Source organism: Pithys albifrons, chromosome 10, assembly GCF_047495875.1.
Source record: "Pithys albifrons albifrons isolate INPA30051 chromosome 10, PitAlb_v1, whole genome shotgun sequence".
In the NCBI taxonomy this organism is placed as follows: domain Eukaryota; kingdom Metazoa; phylum Chordata; class Aves; order Passeriformes; family Thamnophilidae; genus Pithys; species Pithys albifrons.
The window spans coordinates 14,193,596-14,213,256 of NC_092467.1; the positions used below are offsets into that span (position 1 = coordinate 14,193,596).

The window sequence follows — 19,661 nt, forward strand, 5'->3', positions numbered from 1 at the left end:
AATGGGACACCCCAGGAGTCACTTGTCAAAGATCCCCTGTGCTGCAAGGGCTACTCAGGGCTTTCTGACTTCTCAGGTGTTTGGCTTTACAACTGTAACACTACATCCAGGAAGCCTTTATTATTTAGTTCACAATAGCAGCATAAGACACATGGAAACATACGTGCATTGCAAAAGTATTCCATATTATCATTGCAGTACTAAGGCAACTTGCACTGTAAAGCTTTAAAGCCTGATATAAAAATGAACACTAAAAAACCTACACATTTCAGGTTAACAACTGTTTCAAAGCAGCACAACCCTTCACTGAGTCTTTTGATATTGCAGGCTGTAAGTTGCACAAATCAGCAGCACACATGCTCTCTCTGTACGTCAGTGTTACAGGCACCCATGAACTCAGCACAGAGGGAACACTGCACACAAGTGACACATCCTGCAGCAGAGCTCCTCACATTTGGGGAGCTTTTCCCCCTTTTTTGTCTGTAACAGTGCAAATGTATTAATCATCAGGATGCAACACAAACCCCACATTTTCTCTGGAGCCAGAGGTCCAGGATGTGGCTGATGGGTGAAGCTCAGCAGAGGATATGGGGTCCAGTGCAGATTTGTTGATTAGGACAATAGTATGAAATACTTAACAAGACTGTTTATTACAGCAGTACATTTCTAAGATATTGCTAAGTATGTCTGCGCCAATCAAATTACATAAACACATAGCAACAGGCATCCGCCCTATGATTGATTATTTTTAGACCAAAGTGAGTGTATGAGGTTTGCAGGATGATTGTGTCCGGGAGGAGAAGGAAGAAAAAAAATTTCTTTTAAGTAACAGTGACTGTGGCAGAGGTTGAACCCTTTCTGTTCATGATCAGCTGACAAAAACTGATGGCACAGCATACAACCATGCACCATTAATCCCAACCAGTTCCTTACCTCCAGTGTATGTCCTGTACTTTAACCACTACTGTTGTTCTAAAACAAAAATTAAATAAACCCCAGAGGGATATGGGTTTCTGTAATGGTTTATACAACTTCAGTTGACACAAGCCCTGTGAAGGATATTTCTAGAGATTTAACATCTTATGGACAAAACCGTAGCTGTTATGGATGGGTGATATCTGCTAAGCCATCTGTTCTATTTCATTGCCAAGGCACAACTGTTCCTACTGCATATTTATTTGACTTTTACATTAGTTTTAAATAGTCTAGTGAATTGAGCTTCCCCTGTTCCCCTGGGGAGGTTGGACTCACTACAGAACACTTTTCACTGACAGAATTTCTTTTCTGGTGTTCAGCCTCAACTTCCCCTTTTAGATTTAATTTTACAATCTTCACTGACCTCTGTTTGTGCATGTGCCAATTTCCATGTTTTAGCACACAGGGAAGAGAAGCTGTACACATCAAGGACTGTGACATACATAGATTTTGGAAGAGTAAAGAGTGCATACACAGAGAGTCTCAGACGCAATAGCATCTACTCTCCTCCTAGGGAATGTCAGGACAGTGAAGTCTCTGTTTTCTCAGGTGTAGGCTATAATTACTGCAATGTTATTCAACATTTCTAGTAGGAGTAGACAGACAACAGTTTCAGGACACCAACTGTTTCCTTCATCCATATGAAAGCAGCAGCAACTTATTTCTAGGCCAGCAGCTCTGCAGAGGCACAGAAGGCAACATAGCCCCAGTTCTCCTGTTTGTCGAGGATGGAACAGGAAAGGCTGCAGAGACAGAGAAGAGATGGATGGAGTCTCCCCAATCACCAGCCAACCTTGACTTCTCACATTCAAACAACTGGCCCAGTCTCACAGTTTCCACCTGATGCTCAGACAAGGTCAGAATCCCACTGCAGGCCCAGCAAAATTGCCAGTCTGTCTGAGACTCCACAGGTAGTTTTTTACTGTGTCTTTTTTGATTTTGATTGTTACATGTCAATATTCTTCAAATCTGGGGTGATGGTAGAAGGATTTGTACTGCTGTATATCTGCACTGACCTCAAAACTGACTAAGATCTGACATCTTTAATGCTTTCGTTCTTTGTTTGCCTTTAGCATCTTTCCTTATGCACAGGTTGTTCTCCAATGTACGACTTAGATCTGTAACAAAGTTAACAAGAAGGAGTTTTCTTTACTTAATGAGCCTTTTACATCCTTACTAATTTGGAGATTGGGTAATTGAAGTTAATTACAGGATTCAATGTCTATTCTTTCCCTGGCCTTAATAAAAAAGTAGCAGAACCTTCTATATATTTAAATCTCATATGTATACCTAAGTAACATTTAAAACCAACTTTTTGATAATTGATAACTTCCCTACATAGCTTAAGGTTGGGGAGGGGTGTTTGGTTTTTACTAGCAGATGAAGCTGACAAATATAATTTCATTACAAATTGCTGACAAATGCAATTTCCATTACAAATTGCCACTTTCACTATTTCCCATCATTTTCAATGGGAATATTACTTGTTTTCAAGGAAGACAGTGGCCTGTAGCAATACTGAGAAATATCATTAACAGAGGCATAAAGTTGATACATGTATTTTTAACAGTTTACTAATGTATCCAGGTACCATATACAAAGTCTCCATAAAAATATTCTAGGAATCTTGGGCAGTTACTGTCTCCAGTGAGATTCCATAAGATTCAGTGGCACATTCTGTCTAATCTGGAAATATATTTGCAGTCATAGCCCCACAGGTCATTTATAAAAAACTAGTCTGAACTTTTCTATTGCCTTTGCAAACAAAAATCTAGTGACAGCATCCTCTCTTCTGTTCGTATTTCCTTCTTTTTCTGACTAGCTCAGTCATCCCGCGCACCCGTGGCGGCAGTTCCCGCCGCCGCCTCCAGGGGTCGGTCGCGCCCCGCCCAGGGAGCCGGATCCCGCTCACAGGAGCTGGAAGCTGCCGAGGGGCACGGGCAAGTATCCTGAGACACTTCTGTTCCCGCACGGTTCCCCTGACTGCCGCAGGGCGGCTAAAAGCCAAGCTGAGAGTCGGCAAGTTTGTCTGAGCCACGATGACTAAAGCACCTGTAAGTGACAGTAACTCGGAAGTGAACTAGTTAATCCTATAATCCCATGCTACCTGATTACACCTTACCTAATCACAGTTAACTCTTCTTTTTTTGTCTGAGTATATTATTGGCCGGTTGGTATCTAAGTAAGATCAAACCAAAAAGTGCTTCTAGACAGAATTCAGCTCTGAGAGGATAAACCAATACAATAGAAATAGTGGAAGCACCACTGACAACGATGTCACACTCATGGGAAAAATAACTTTTGGAGTAGGACCATCTTCCCCTCTCCAGAATGGCAATGCATTTCCCTTCTATTTTCCCCCGATATCAATGCTGTGAGCACCCCTTCCTGGCTGCTCTCCTCTGCCATAAAAAGTGAGCAGTTTTTAATGGAAAATGAGAAGAACAGACTAGAAGTAGAGAGGGGAACGCAGCAGGTGGTGAAGGTGGGAGGAACAGAAAGATCCTGAAGCAGTGGCATTTCCCAGGGCTGTCACTGTCAGTGAATCCTGGAGAAGCCCTCTCTATAACCTGGTTGTTATTGGAATGGTAAGATGTCAGAAGGCCATAGCAAAGATGAGGGTAACTGCAGTAATTGCACTGGGCAGGTACAGAATATGCATCCATAGGAAAACACATTCCATTGCCCTCAGCAGTCACAGAGGAATGTGGTTTTAAATTAGATTTTGGGGCAGAAAACAATGAAAACAGGAAAGGTTCCTGTTTGCTACTTTGTTGTTTTGTGTGGTTTTGATTTAGTGCAAGTTAACTGAGTTAGCAGAGACTGAGTTAGCTCACCCCTTAGTTGTTAAGTACCAGCACTTTCAGGGAAAGCAGCACACCATTTGCAGTGCATATTCTGTACTATACTGGGGCAAACTGTATTTTCCCAAATACTGCTATGACACGAATTCCATTTCATGCAAAGAATAGACCCTCACACAGTTGCCATTCACTCATTTTGCTCTATTCTGGATTCTCAAGAATGAGAGAACTAAACAGGGTAGGGTTTTTTGGGTTTTTTTGCTGATGCAGACTTTCTGGGTTTGCTCAACCACACATTCAACTGTGCCTGACAGGGTGGGGCTGAAGTTTGGTTTTTCTAAACATCTTAAATTGTCGTTCTGAAACTCAAAGGCGTGATCAACTTTGCCGGATTTCCCTTTCATGCTGGCGAGCAACAAGTGAGCTGGCATGCAAGGAGCACCAGAGGAAAAATTAAAAAGTGTAACAATCATTCATTTTTCACAACCGTTCCAACAACACTGCCACACAAACTGATGGTTGATCTTTCAGTGACAGCAAGAGTTCAAGGTCTGACTCAGAGCCAGCATCAATGTATTAGGCCGTGACTCCTGAGAGGGTCAGGTGCAGGTCTCATGTAAGTAGGATGAACTTTTAACAACTTTCATGGTCTTTCCACCATCTATTACCAAGAACAAATTTGATCTGAGCATAGGATCTGCTCTAAATGATTATCATCCCTGCATCACCCTCGCAGTCTCCTTTCTGCTTTATGATGCTTTCTCTTCATAGTCCCAGTGCTAATTAACTGTTGTATAATAACAAAGACTGAGCAAAAGTGCCTTTTAGAGACCAATCAGCAGAATTCTGTCACAGACCACTAAACAAGGAGTAATGGAATGACACCTGACCTGCTTAAAAAAAACAAACCGACACAACAGAACAAAGCACTTATGAAAAGCAAGACAAAAAACATGAACTTTCATCCTTCTCCAGAACAGACAAGTAAACAGTCTAAATTCAACTTCCCTAGAACTTTACATATAAAAGCTTGCTTTTGAAATACAGAACAGCAACCACAAACGGAACTGTAGTAATGCTCTGCAATCAAAACAGCTTTGGGTACATCTGCATGCCTGAGGGCAGATAAATTAGAGCATCTAGAGCTGGCAGGATGAAAGACAGATCAAGTCCAGACAGCAGCTAGCCATGTTAGCACTGCTCAAACTTGTAAGCCACAGAAAATATGGTACATTAGCTTAGACTGCCTTCTGGTTATCCAGCTATACAGCTTTCAGGCTCAGCTGACCAGGTCAAAGCAGAGGAGACATGTCTGTACTTGACATACCTTCCATGTGAAAGGTAAATTAAATTCAAACACAAACCTCCAGGAACGTGTAGCTGCAAATGGAAACAAGAAGGGCAGCCTGTTCTTCTGGTCTTCTTCTGCTTTTCATCTCACTCTTCAGACTTCACTTTTGCAAACTAATAAATTCCCTAGATACTGTGGCAGTGTTTTAGAGATTTCTGGGATCAAGGGAGATGCAAGTCCAAACCTTTTTCCTAAATCACTCTCCAGATCAAGCTCATTCAACTCAAATGCAAATGGTCACACAGCTATTCAGAACAAGCAGTCAATGGCAAATGACAGTGTTTACATTCTCCTCGCATATGTCATCAGCGACAGAAACTGCTGTACCTCAACCACAACTAGTCAAACAGGCCAGAGCTTTCTTTGTAATGGACACAGCAGCAACATACAATCTGTGTGAGAGTGACTGCATCCCTGAATATGATTCTAGCAACATGGGAAATCTGTTCATGAACCTCTTATGAACTGTGTTTGTGTCCATCTCTGTTAGACAAAAAGTTTATTTAACTCTCAGGACTTGTCTTAGTCCTCAACTACCTCTACCTTTGTCTAAAATTCGAAGTCTAACAGCAGGTTTTAACAGCAGAGTATAAGCAGCCTTTGAGTGCTGTCAACTTACACAGGATTTCCATGCCAGCATGCCATGAGCCAAAGAGGGTCACAATCAGAGACCAAAGCCAGCTCAGCAGCCAGCTACCCTAAAACAGAACTGAGGAGAAATCTAAGATATGTTTGTTTCTGTCTTTTTGATATCCTTTCCACACCTATAGCCCAACAAACTGTAAGGATTACAGTGTTACCTGAATCTGCAAGTGTTACAAGTTTTTAAAATTCAATGCAAGGTTTGTATCGGACATAAAATGTCACAGGCTTCATTCCCTATGTCATCAAAACTCTGAACATGTTAAAGTCATAATTGTACTACTTCCAAAACCCAGCACATGTGGACTTGATTGATGTACCCAGGCAATGGCCACAGGTGACAAGCTTTTTTCAGTTCCCTGACTCTGAATAGGAGGTCTCATGCCTGCAATTATATCAGTGAAAATCCTACTTCTGATTTGTGGGAACTCCTCTACTTTCAGTTTCATTAAATTATTGCCAAATTATCACAATGAGGAAACACAGTTAAGGCATTCCAGTTGATTGATGGAGGTGGGGGGGAAGAACTCATGCTGGTGGTTGTACTGTCATTATTTTGAAGTTAATATTGTTTCTTTCCTGACTGATTGTACTATAACAATTACATTCACTGAGAAGGGAAGGAGAAGTTTTATTACGTTGAATTCCCATAACAGAAGGAGAGTAGAGGCCACACACAAGGTTGGGGTTGCAAGTAGCACATGCCAAAGTACCTTTAAATACAGCTAAAAATGCTTTGCTATTTGTTTCACTTTGCTCTAAAGACAGGTGTGGTTCAGAGCCATACTAACCTAATTTCATGCAAGGATACAGTCAAACAGGACAAAAAGCATGACATCTAGGAATACTTACACCTTCTCCAGTGTACCTGTGTGGCTTTGTTTTTTTGAAGTTACTTCTATCCCTACAAATAAATGCTTTGATTAAATGAACCAGTCCTAAGGAATGTTCTTCAAGAAGGAAGATCAAAATCATAGTTATTTTATCAACAAAGTATCTGCATAAATGCACACAAGATCAACAAAGGCCAGTGTGAGGGTTGCTTGATAATCTGTGTGAGAAAGCTGTCCTCTCCCTGAACAAGCATTAATTTGTATCATAATTCCCAAGGTGTCAAACTGGGGTGGTACCAACCTGTTCTGTGCCTTGTGTCTTCAATAACCTGTTCCCAAAAGGCTGTCCACAGGTTGATCACAGATAACACTCAGGTAAGGCTGGAGGACTACAGTAAAGGCAAGACTGAAATCAACACTTTGTTAATGATCTATGCCATAGCTTTTGCACGAGTGCTCAATGAATTTTGTAATTAAGCTCCAGTTATCAAGACTTCATTAGTTTGGGCTTTAACTTCATGTAGCACCATCTACACTTGCCTGCACTTTAACAGGGCAGGTGTCTGGAGCCACACATGCTTACACGAGCACACAAAGACACAACTACTGCACTGTTCCCACAGAAACACCATAGCCCCCAGACTGTGAGGGTAGAAATCAAGGTACACCTTCCCCTTGGGCACAACACCCAAGGGACTCTTCTCTGCCTAGTCCAGGCTTCCCGTGCTGCACCTCAGCCCTCTCTGCTCCTCCCTCAGTGCCCCCACGGAGCTGCACCCAGAGCGTGCCAGGGCTGGGGGCTCTCCCGGGCAGACCCTCGGCTCTACCACCTCCTACCACGGCTGCTGAGTTGGTGCTGCCTCAGCTAAGTGAAAATTAAAATCAAGCTTTCAACAAAATTCCTTTTATAAACAATTCCAGACCTGCAATGCATTTCTGTAAAAACAAACAAACAAAACCACCACCATCAAAAAACTTCTGATTGCTTTCGCATTGACACAAAGCTCGCCGTTGTTGGGACGAGGAGAAGGTGCCCGGCGGGGCTGGAGATATGTGAGGCGGGTGGGGGCAGCCCCTCACCGCGCCTCAAAGGCTGGGTCTGCTCTGAGTGGGCGATTCTGTGCTCCTGGTGAAACACTCTGCATTAAGTAGATGTGTTTAAGTACTGAAGTGCCAACAAAGGTGCTGGCTCTGCGAAAGCGTGGCCAGCTTTACAGCTGCCGCCCTTGTATTCTCACCTTTTGGGCTCGGTTTAACACCCTGCGGCTGCCCCAGCACTCGCGGGGCTCGGGCGGCGCTCGGCGCTCTGCAGACGCTGCTGGAGCCTTTCGAGGGCTGTGCAGCTGCAGCGGCGCGTCCGCAACCCGAGACACCCTTTAAACTTCTGCAGGGCCCTTTAAACTCTCCCCATTACAGCGCACGCCTTTTTACTCATGTACCTACTACCAAGATAAAATGGTTTTCAGTTCTTTTGTTTGTTTGGGTTGGTTAGTTCTCTTGTTTCGGGGTCACTGTGACTCCCCCGTGGGACCCACAGGACGGCCCGGCCCCAGCAGTAGACCCACCCCGGCAGCAAGCCCAGACAGCACAGAGCACATGGGAAGGAGGGGAAGGGAAACGCGGCGCAGGAAGAGCCGGGCCGGCAGGAAAACCATGGGGAACGCAGGAACAGCGCGCAGGAAGGGGCCCGGGGACGAGGGCAGCGGGAGCGGTTGCGGTGCCCTCGAAAAGATGTCGGAGAGGAAGGGAGGGTGTTTTTCGCCTGAGAAGGTGCCCCTCGGAGCCGCTCCTGGCCTTTCTGAGCGCTGAGAGCCGCCGCTCCCGGAGGTGAGGGGCGCCGAGGCCCCGGCTCGCCCCCCGGTCCCGGACGGTGCGATCGGAGCTGCGGGGTCGGGTTGTGACTGCGGGTGCCGCAGGAAAAGAGCTCGTGCTCAAGGACAGGAGTCGTGCTACTTAAAACAAATAAAATAACAATAAAAAACAACCATCCTTAATTACATTCTGAAATACTGAGGTACTTTGAGTCTTCAAACATCAAAATACTTTGAAAATACCCTGAGATACTTTACATGTTTTAACTGGTTCTAGTGTCTATAGACAGACTCTGCTTTTTGTCTGGAGCTTTAAAAAGTTTTCTTTCTGTACCACCCAGCACACTTCCATAGCGTAGCCGCTGGGCTGAGTATTGTGTTTCCCCATTCTCGCCGATGTGGTGGGAAAAGGCTTTGCTCACTGAGCCTTTTATGTTAGTCCATCCTATTAAAGCGCCTTGCTTTGTTGTCCTCTGAACCCTTTTTAATGCCTCTGCATTTTTCAGCAAGTTTAGTCAAAAGCAGAATTTCACCCTGTATCACTGAAGAGTCCTGACCAGAGCCACATTCCCTGATGAATCATTTCAAGTTGAAAGATTCAGTATTCCTTCACTATCACCTTAGCTGTGCAAACAAGTTCCTCTCCCTTAAGTTTATGGTATTTATTAGACAAAATAAAATACAAACATTTGTGCTTGGGAAATGGACAGTCTGAGACAAAATTTAATCTGAAATGTTTCCTCAAGCAATATTTGCAATATGAAATATAAAAATGGTTAGAGAACTAGTAAAATGCAAAATGTATTAAATTTCTGAGAGCAGCGGGGAAAAAAAAGGATAAAGAAATAAAAAGTTGTTAGACTTTTTGGAACAGAAGTGTAGGCTGCTTTGAAGTAATATCTCTGTGCCAACATAAAGGATTTGTTCAAAAGGTGCATGGATCAAATAACCCTGATGAGAGAGAAAATACACACTAGCTTCAAGCAATTTCTTATCTTGTGCCTAAACTAGCAATAGAAGTGGGAGTTGGGATGGAAATGAAAAACATCTAAAAGTGCCTGGTGTTTGGGAAATGGCTCACATGGATTCCTTGTGCAACAGGCATTGAAGCGGTCACCAGATTAGGAGAAATCGTTAGAACATGGTTATGTCTTCCCTGAAAACAAGATAACAATGCAGACTGGTGAGTTGTTTTTCAGTACTTTTTCAGAATGTGTTTTCCAGCTAACACCTTGATCCTTCCTCCAAATGTGAGGATAAAGTTGCATGCGTTGCTAGATTTTTTTCTCTTTCACCTTAGAGTAACTAAGCAGCATCCAGCTCATCAAAACACAAGGAAATACTGTAAGTAACTGGGTAATAATTGACCCAACAGACTCTCCCCTCCTATGCAAAATTCCCTAGATACCAGCTCTTTGAATTGTACCACAAAATTCAAAGTATTCACTTGTAAACATCCTTCTGTGTCTATTATATATATCTTTTCGTGGGAGGGTTCATGAGACCTTGCCCAGAGTTGCTCAGAAAAGAATTACAGATCTAAGGATAGAATTCACAAGTGAAAATCCTCAAAATCCTCAGCTTCATGTCTGCATTACCAGACAGAATTCCTTCATTTCAAGTGGAAAATATCAGACTGTAGTCCAGCCCTCCACCCTCTACTCACCCCTGCAATCCTAAATTGTCCCTGAAACCTGTTCTCCTACACATTGTCAATAACAATCTTGTGCCAAATACAATTTTCACATCATGAATATTTTCATCACATATTCTCTGTAACCATATAAATTCTATTGCTTAAAGCAATTCATGCCCCCACCTTCACATTATACAGCTGTAGGTGTTCAGTGTGGGCAAGACTTTGAGACAGTATTCCAGCAATTTATACCAGTATCCTGCTAAGTCAAGAAGTCCTGGCTTATGCCAGGTGTATCTGTGTTTAAAAGAGCAAAACTACCTTTAGCAGACAGCTCAGGTCAGGACCTGTAAGTGTCGTCTGTGGTTCACACCAGATTTTTCACAGGTAGTGATACATTTTTAATCAGTGATTTCACAAAGCCCAGCAGACAATTTTAACCCAGTATTTATTCAGTGATTTCCCTCTAGCCTGTGATTTCCAAATGTCCATTTGTTTTCAAAGCTGTGCAGTCAGTATTCTGAGGCCGCTTTTAGCTGAGTGGAGTAATTCTGAATAAACACTGCAATTGCTACATGTACATCTTAATATTTAACATGGCTTTGGTCACACACGTTCCTGATGAGCCGTTTTTATGTATAGTTATTGTACCATGCACCTAAAAATGGATCTTCTCCAAGCAATCATTCTCAAAAGCTCAAAATAAATACTGGCCTTTGTGTCAGGTTTCCATTATGTGACTACTAAACCGGTGGAAGGTTCACAGAGGGTTGACAGAGCTTTGTGAGCTCTGCTTTATTAGGACTTTTCCATGCCGGAGCATTCCTGGGTGTGGCTGTTGGGATTTCCTGCCTTTTGTCCCATGAAGGTAGCACGGAAAGCCCAAGCGCAAGGAAACACTTTCCGCTTCACTCCTATAAGGCTTTTCGGCAGAGTAAGAGCTGTGTCAGTACAGACCTTTGTGTGGGGAGCTTTGATACACTGTTGCGTTGTACACTAGGCAAGTATCCAGTACTGCTGATTTGATAGTGTTTCAGAGTCTGCGAGACAAAAGGAATGTGTCACCCTGTTCCTGCGGGCGGGAGGGTCCTGAACAGAGAATTCCCTTCAGTGGATCACATAAGTCTACACTAATTATGTTCCAAACTTACAAAAACACCAAACCTAACCAAACTTAACAAAGAAACAAAATCCCCCAAACACACCCAAACAATCTTAATTAATATTTGCTGTTTGAGTTTCAGATCTCCCTAGGCACTTCTTAATTCAGCCAAAAATTTGTACAGCTTACTGTGCCACATGTTCTTATATCCAGCTCGTGCATGCAGAGTAGATTTGATTACTGTTATCATATAAAACCTTCTGCACAGAGTAATAGTTGAAGGGAGATTTCTTGATCCTAAGCAGTTCTTGTAGCCAGTGTAAAAAAGTAAGGTTCTGTCAGAACAAATTAGATGACAGCTAATGAGCAAACCCTTTCCATCTGTAAATACAAAGACAGGATTAGAAAAGTTTGTGAAACCAGATTACAGGAACTTAACTTAGATGGAGGTTTTGGGGTTTTTGTTTCTTAAATCTTGACAGTTTCATTCTATTGAATTAATTTCATTTTCCAAGAAAACTGATATGGGAAATTGTTGAAATACAATAGCTGCTTTCCTGGCAAATCTCAGAACTTTGGGGAATTTCCAGCATTTCATAGCTGAGCAGGTTACATAGCTCTGGTTTGCGTATCCACATTTTTGGATGCTTTGTCAGTTTGACCCTTTTTACAACATCTGGTAATGTCTCAGACCATACAAAATTGAATCACTATTGAGGTCTTCCAGGCCAAATTAGAAAATGTTACAGCTGGGCAATCCCTAAATTTCTTAGTTGACAGAGTAAGAAAAGGATGGATAACAGTATTTTTACACCTTTCTGTTCCCTAGTTTTGGTTCTGACTGCCAGTGGTGTACAGCAAGCCCAAGGTTAGTTCCTGCCGAGTGGTCTGTGGGCATTCTGTCTGCAGCCTCTTTGTTTCCCAGTATACACTCTGCTATACCAGCACACAGGCATTTGCCTCTCGCACAGGCATACCTAGTCAGGGAGTTGCCAGGGAAGCAACAGATAGATTTTATGAAAATTTTCTCTCTCTGTTCTATTTCTTGCACTGGAAGAACAGCTAGGAAAAAGAGTAAACATCAAAGGGCCGGGTTACTCTGAATAATTGAGGCTATTCTGTTTCACTTAGACATTTGGTATAATGCACCTTTTCAGTTCTCAGTTCACTTTCTCTGCCTGTTTGTCACATGGCCAACACCAGGACAAAGCTGCACACCCTTTCTGTGCACACAGAAGGCAGGCTGGGGCTCAAAGCTTGCTTTCTATGTTGCACTCTTCAAAACTGTACACTAGGCCTAACATGCTGGGGCACAGGAATGCATGGCCATGGCCAAGGAGCTGCAGCGTTGCCCTGAAGGAAGTGAGAAGCAGTACAAAATGGCCTGTCTTTAATTTTTTTCATGGCAGGAACCCTTACTATTATTAATGTTGTTATTTTATTACAGTTATTGTTCCCTGTCTGAATCTTGTCTACATGATAGATGTTGCCTGTCTATGGAGGAAGCCAGTTTCAGGCATCATGACCGAGTGTAGGAAATGCTTCCCATGGCCCAGTGCCACACTCTGGTGAATGCATATCTTTTATTGCATGAATTACGTAGGGCTTTGAGTTCCCTACCAAAACTGGGCTCCCATCTCACAGTCACCTCCACAGAGGAAACAGTCATTTTCCGAGAAGGCCCACAGTGCAATTAGATGAGGCAGATAAGCAAGGGATACAGAAACAAAGGCAAAGTGAAGGGAAGTGACTCACCTGTGGGCTATCAGCACGGAAGGGCCAAGGCTGGTGGGTGGTAGTCACGAGGGGTCAGTGGCCCAGCCATGCTGATATAGCTCATCCCTGTCACAGGATCTCAGACATGTGGGACAAACAACCTTAATGTCCATAAGGCTTCAGGAGCAGAAGACTCTCAGTCCTTTGTATAAAATCACCCCCACAAATTCAGATGTTCCCATGCATTGCTGCATCCCAGTACGTTGCCTTTATTTACTAACTGGTAGCAGAACAAGGGCTTAACTTGGACTTTCATGGTTTATGTACTAGTGCTCTACACAGAAGTGACTTTATCCCTGGGACAAAGCAGTGCTTTCCCTCATGACTGTCAGCACCCAATGTACACCATCCCTGCCCAAATGAAGGCCTGAGCCAAGAGACACTTTATCTTGTGTGCAAATACAGATTTGCCATTTTTCCAGCCCTGCTAAGGTCACTAATTAAAAGCCTAGGAAGTGAGCACACATGAAATCATTCCTTCCGTACAGGCAGACAGATGGAGAGAAATTTCAGCCTGTTTCCACTCTTTTGTCTTCAGGGCATTTTTGGAATTTCCTTCAGGAAGTGAGGTTATGACCCAGAGCCTTCCTCAGTGAGTAGGCTCTCGTTTCCCACAGCAAACCCTGCATGGTGATGACATACAGTACGAGAAGGTGAGGTTTATCTTCACACTCCAACTGCATCCTGTATGAGCTCCATGGAACTTAAAGGTAATGCTGAGAGGGAACAGCCGCAAGAGAGGAAATGGAAGTCAAGCCTTTGGAACGCAGCATCTATTCAACTCCACTGCCATGGACTTCACTGGGGGACCCAATGAAGCTGCAGCACTTGCACAGTTGAGGCCATCATTCTGTGTTTCATAAACTTCCCCCATGTTTGCAATAAACTGAGAATTAAACTTAGGAATTATATGGGTGAAACAAGTGAATTATTTCACTTACTCTCTTCTAGGAGTCATGGTACAACTGGCAGGCATCTTGTTTTCCGTTTGTACTTCATTAGCTGTCGGAGAAGGATTGCTACCAGAGATCCTTCTAATGGCATTTCAGCAGCATTCACTTTGTATTTCACATGGTCCTGTAAGTGATGCTATGTGTGTTATGTCCCTGCAGAATTGACTTAATCCCACCATGTACTGAAATCAAGGAATTCTTTCACTGACTTCTGTCAACAAAAAACACACCTGGCATAAAACCACCATGATAATACAAAACTACTAGTAATCTAATAACAGAATCTTTTAAAAAATCAGTTTATTAATGTTTAGAAGTCAATAAAGCTATGTGCAAATTGAACAATAAAAGTCAGAAACGTTTTAAATACTATTTTTTTAAACAAAAAAAATCCAACAGTTTAATTGCACTGGAAAATTTACTACAAAGGCAATACATTTTCTTTACAAAATACTCTTCTAGGAATTGCCAATAACTGTAAAACAGTCAATTTCTCTCAGCTATCCCAGATATACCACTTTTGTTATAGCAATACTCTAGGTGCATGAAGACTCCTGCTTCTTATTAACTTATTTACATTGTACACATTCAACCCCATTAGAACATGTTAGAAAAATAGAGGAGTAAAAATGATGCTGTAAAACAAATACATTCAATTTAATGACAGGTACTTCTTCCATGAACTGATAAAATATAGACATCTTTGCTGAAATTATAAACATTAATAAAATGTGCCAAAATGTATTGCATTTTGTTATGGAAGTGCATTTATCTATAGTCATTTCACTTCAACTTTCCTTTTATTTTTCTGAAGCTCGAGGTATTCTTTTCAGATTTTTCAACTGATCTTTGACTTTTGGACAGGCTTTTAAACCTGACACTGAAATGCCCCTTCAGTTTCAGCTCTTCTTATGAAAAATTACTGTTGTTGTCAATAGTATTTTTTACTATTAGGTATACTTTCAGTCATTTTGAAGAGAAATGACATTTAGTTCTACCTTGTATTTTTCATGATAATGCAGTTGATTTAATGTTATAAAATAAAAAGGCAATCAATGTATGGGGCCAAATGCTGTTCTGAGCTACTCCATAAAATCTGATGCAGCCAATGGAATTGTACAGGTGAAAGTAACTGCAGAATCCAGCTCATGGTCTTCAAATGTAATATGGACTGATGGCAAAAGTTCACAGCTATGATCTTGCTAAATAAAACCCCAATAGCTTTGGACTCTGCAAATACAACATTATGACAACTAAAATCTCTGCAAAGTGATGCCAAATTATGGTTGTATATGGTCTAAGTTATATTTGTGTGATCTCTTCTTTCCATGCTATGTGCTAAACAAACACTTCTAACCAACAATACCAGAGCCACCACTAAATTCAGTACAGAAAGATCTTTGTGTCAGTGGTTTGCTGCAAGGAGAAAAAACTTCACATTCTTCTCACATGGAGGGAAAAAAAAGATCCATTCTCCCTTTCTCTCCTCCCCCTCTCTCTTTCTCTCACACACACCAGGCATCATTTCACCAAGGCATCAGTCTTTCAGAGTTACTAAGGAGATTTCAGGATATGAATGTGCCTGACAATCCTGAGCTGCCTCAGTGCAAAGACAAAACATGCTCCAGGAAAAAAGATTTTCAAGCCAGAACAGTCTGTCCTATTTCTTGAACTCCAGCCTTGCAAGTGCACCATTTGCCTCATTAGAACTAATGCTACTTGCTCACTCAGCCCAACACTGCTGCTGTGAGCAGGAGGCATCCCAGCTCCCCGACTTCAGAGTAAGCCTCTGAAATACACCCCCATGGTTACTCCTAAGAAGATGAGGTAACATTGCCCGAAGACATGATGGTTTCAGGATGGTCACCGTCCTCCTTTTGTGGGTGTGAGGAGTTGTCAGACTTACTCCGGCTGAACTCCATCCCCCCAATGATTGGCCTCTTGAATTTGGTCCCAGAATCTGCTGGGGGACACTTGCAGCAGCACAAAATCTTGATGAAAGCTCTCCGCATCTCTTTGTTTGTCAAGGTGTAGATGATAGGGTTCGTGGCTGAATTGAGCACGGCCAGCACTAAGAAATACTCTGCCTTATAGAGGATTTGGCAGGCCTTCACTTTACACCCCACATCCAGTAAAAGCAGGATGAACAGAGGAGCCCAGCAGGCAATGAAGACACTCAGGACTATGATCACTGTCTTGAGCAAGGCTAGTGACTTTTCTGAGCTCCTAGTAGCTTTGGTAATGTTTTTCCGAAATGTCAGCCTGCGGCTCCTAGTCCTCACCATGGAGTAGATCCTGCAATAGAGGACCACTATAGATAGCAAAAGGCCAGTAAAAACGGTTGTGCAAAAGAGAATATAGTGCTTGTGATAGAGAGGCAGCACGGTGGAGCAGTTGGACAAGAGGCTGATGCAGTTCCAGCCCATGATCGGGAGTCCCCCAAGGATCGCAGAGATAACCCAGCAAGCACTGATCAGCAAGAAAGAGCGGAAGCTGTTGCTTCCATTGTGGAGTTTCATCTTCAGCATGGTGATGTATCTCTCGATGGCAATGGCCAACAAGCTGAAGACAGAAGCTGACAAGGCAACAAACATGCTGCCTTCTCTTACAAACCACTGGGAGGGGGTGAGGCTATAGGTTTTGTGTCCAGATAGCAGGAGGTTGGCAGTGTAAGCCACACCAGCCAGCAAGTCTGAAAGAGCCAAGTTCCCAATGAAATAGTACATGGGTCTGTGAAACTTCTTGGTTTTCCAGATGGTAAGCAAGACAAAAATGTTCTCTAAGATTATAAAGCAGCAAATGATGATAAAAACCACCGACGTCACTTTAATTCCACTGTCCACATTCTCATTTAGCTTTCCCGTGTAATTATAATGCTCTTTGATGACATAGTTGACATCAGTGTTGGCGAGGTTTCTGACGACCCTCAGCGGGGCAGTGGTGCCAGAGCTCATGGTGTCCAGCTGGCGCCGCTTCCTCAGCGGCACCGCACGGTGACACGGACCACAAACCCGGGGGCTGCACTGCAGAGCCTTGGCCCCGCAGCCTGCCTGGCACTGCTGCACGGCCTCAGAAACTGCAGCCCTAAGAACAAGAGGCACAAAGCCCAGAGTTAAAAGAAGGAAGGCAAACAATGTAACACATGATAAAAGTTTCAAGATAATCTGCTAGTTTAATTGTATGTCAGAGTCATAAAAGTATTCACACATGAATCAGTTTCATTCAGCTGCTAAAACACATTTAAAAGATGATTAGGCATATTCAATAGGTAAGCTAAAAAGATAAAGTTCTATCAGAGCTGAACAGATAAATTGGTGTCAGCAAGGACTGCATTACTGGACTTCTTCCAACTCAAAAGATCTCAAAGCTCCCCCAGTAATGAGTTTTAGCTCTTTTCTTCAGTAGGAAACACACCTTGTAATACAACAGCAGAGATTTAGAAAGGGAAAGGGCTTACTTGATTTAACTCCATATGTATGAAAGCCTGTACAGAAATTACTCTACAGGAGACCTGTTTTGCCCTCCATTAACAACGTTTGAATACACTTTGGAAGGGGGCAGTTATGCAATTTACTGATGCCATCTCGAACAATGGTAAATATATAAACAAGAGATCATCTCAAAGCTGTAAACAGGTAAGGGGTGCCCTCGCTAAATACAAGTAAGAACATGCTTTACAAAACCCACAGCAGTTAAAAGTTTAGAAAAGCAAGAAAAATATGCAATTAAGCTCGAGTGCAAGCCCATTCCATGCGTTTGAAACAAAGAATGTGAAAAAAACCCCTTGCATTTAAATAACTAGTAGTGCAAGTTTTTGAAATGGGCATGATTAAGGAATACATATATAGAAGAAACTCCCTTTACATATAAAGGTTTTCCAGTGGACATTTAAAACGAATTAAAGTCGTGGTATCATGCAAGGAAAAAAAGAACAGGCAGAGTTGTTAAATTACAGCCTAACCACACCGAGCAGAAGGTCCGAGGCCACTGGGTTCAACTCCTCGCTCAGTTCCCGGACTCCAGTCCGCACCGCTACCGGGCTTTAACTAACACCGCTCCTGTCCCACACTGCTCCCGGGCTCGAACCCGCACCGCTCCCGCTCGGTCTCCAGCGCGCGTCCCGCACCGCCTCGGCCGGACGCGGCACCCAGCTGGGTATGGCGGAGCCCAGGCAACCCCATCCCCGCTTTTTGTTTCGGGACCCCGGAGGTCGCGCCGGGCGACGACCCGCAGCGCCGGGATCCCACGCGTCCCGCGGGGCGGGGGCTGCGCCGCCGCGGCTCCCCGAGCCTTACCTCGCTCAAGCGCGGCGCGGAGCCCGGACCGGCCCTGCGCATCTTGCGTGCTCGCGAAGCGACTCCGGTGGGCGGGCTGGGGGGCTCGGTGGTTTTAATGTTTCTACAGCTGCCGCTCTCCACCCCGTTTCCGATCCTTCACTTCTAACTCCTCCCTTGGCTGCGCGAGGGACCTGCACGCCCAGACCAGCCGCCGCCGGCGGGACACCCCCGCCACCCCGCCCCGGCCCTGCCCCGCCCGCCCGGGCGTGAGCGCCGCGGGCGCTGCTGCCGTGCCGGGCTGGCACGGACCGCGGGGACGGGGGAGCCCAGGCAGGCGTGAGACGAAGAGCTCCCCGCGGGAGTCCCGGCCCTGCTCGGCCGGGGCAGGCGGGCAGGGGAACGCCGGGCCGGGCCCCAGCCGTGCCTGCCCGGGAAGCCGCCGCGGGGCACACCCCGCAGTCCGGGCATGGAGGTGCCGGCGGGCCAGCTTCCCGACCGTCCATCTGCCTTCCCGAGTGGGCACAGCAGGGCTACGGCCAAAGGCAGCGTCCCATATGCCACCTCTGGCCGCCCTCTTATGGGACATTGGAAGTCATATTTAAGGAAATATCTGGAAGAGGCTCTTCCATTTTCCCACTTCACCAAGGTGTGTTTTTGCCCCGGCAGGCCCAGTGGCTGCCACCCGCACTCGTGGCCTGCAGCCTCCTGCGGCGCTGAGTGACTCACCAGCGGCTCCCCTCGATGAGGCACCGGCCCAATGGGGCAAGGATGGTGCCAAGCTGCACACCGGGGAGGCAGAAGCCAGCATTGACCCACGGGGGAGAAGCTCATTTTCTGCCACTGTCAAACAACACCAGGTGGTGTTTTCACATGAGAAAATAAATAAAAAATTCATGCATGTTCAGAAAAAACACCTACATATTTGAAAATATGAAGAAAAGTTTTAAATTCATTTTTTTAAAAACAAAATTGGCAATGGCAATTACATACACTGGTAAAGTGTTACTACATAGAGACAGAGAAAGGAGTTTAGGTCTTATAACTCTTTCTCTTTTCAAACTTTTAAAAGAAAAAGCACTTTGATGTATGTGAAAGAGAAGTCTGGTGGTAATCTACCACTGTACTTATTGCAGTAATTTTTGTCTTTCTTCCTTGCTCTGCTCTTGTTAACTCCAAACTGAAATGCAAAAGAATATCACAATAAACCAGAGCTCAATATATCACATGTTCAGTTCATTGCATCGAACTGGTCAATTAGCAGTAGCAGTTGTTACAGAGAAGAAGCTTTCCTCTGAAAGACAGAGTACTCTACCCTCAGCAAGAGGGACCCTGTTTTATTTATGCTAATAGTCACGCTTCAATTGCTCCACGCCTCTCCCAGAATGACTCAGATAAATTACACTGGCAAACAGACATTTACTCTTCCACCACAAAGCTAGAAACTTGAAAAGATGTTTAGCCTCCTGAGAGCCTGGAGGAAAATACAGCCGTTAAGTTACAA

At 44.0% G+C, this 19,661-nt stretch overlaps 1 protein-coding gene and 1 long non-coding RNA gene across 2 annotated transcripts; one reads left to right on the plus strand and one right to left on the minus strand.

Annotated features, from left to right (window-relative positions):
- The first annotated feature begins 8,242 nt into the window (after positions 1-8,242).
- On the plus strand, positions 8,243-13,618 carry LOC139676653 (uncharacterized). Its single transcript, XR_011698691.1, has 3 exons — positions 8,243-8,432; positions 9,518-9,599; positions 13,469-13,618. It is a non-coding gene; the product is annotated as an uncharacterized lncRNA (long non-coding RNA).
- A 548-nt stretch (positions 13,619-14,166) lies between these two features.
- Positions 14,167-18,390, minus strand: S1PR1 (sphingosine-1-phosphate receptor 1). The gene is made up of 2 exons (XM_071565587.1): positions 18,179-18,390; positions 14,167-16,967 (listed from the first exon to the last, which is right to left on the minus strand). Exon 2 carries the CDS (start codon positions 16,835-16,837, stop codon positions 15,698-15,700), a length of 1,140 nt encoding a protein of 379 aa, XP_071421688.1. The 5' UTR covers positions 16,838-16,967; positions 18,179-18,390; the 3' UTR covers positions 14,167-15,697.
- Positions 18,391-19,661: the final 1,271 nt, after the last annotated feature.

Bases quoted from the DNA above. Each gene is read 5' to 3' on its own strand.
- S1PR1 (XM_071565587.1), bottom strand. From the start codon at position 16,837: ATGAGCTCTGGCACCACTGCCCCGCTGAGGGTCGTCAGAAACCTCGCC.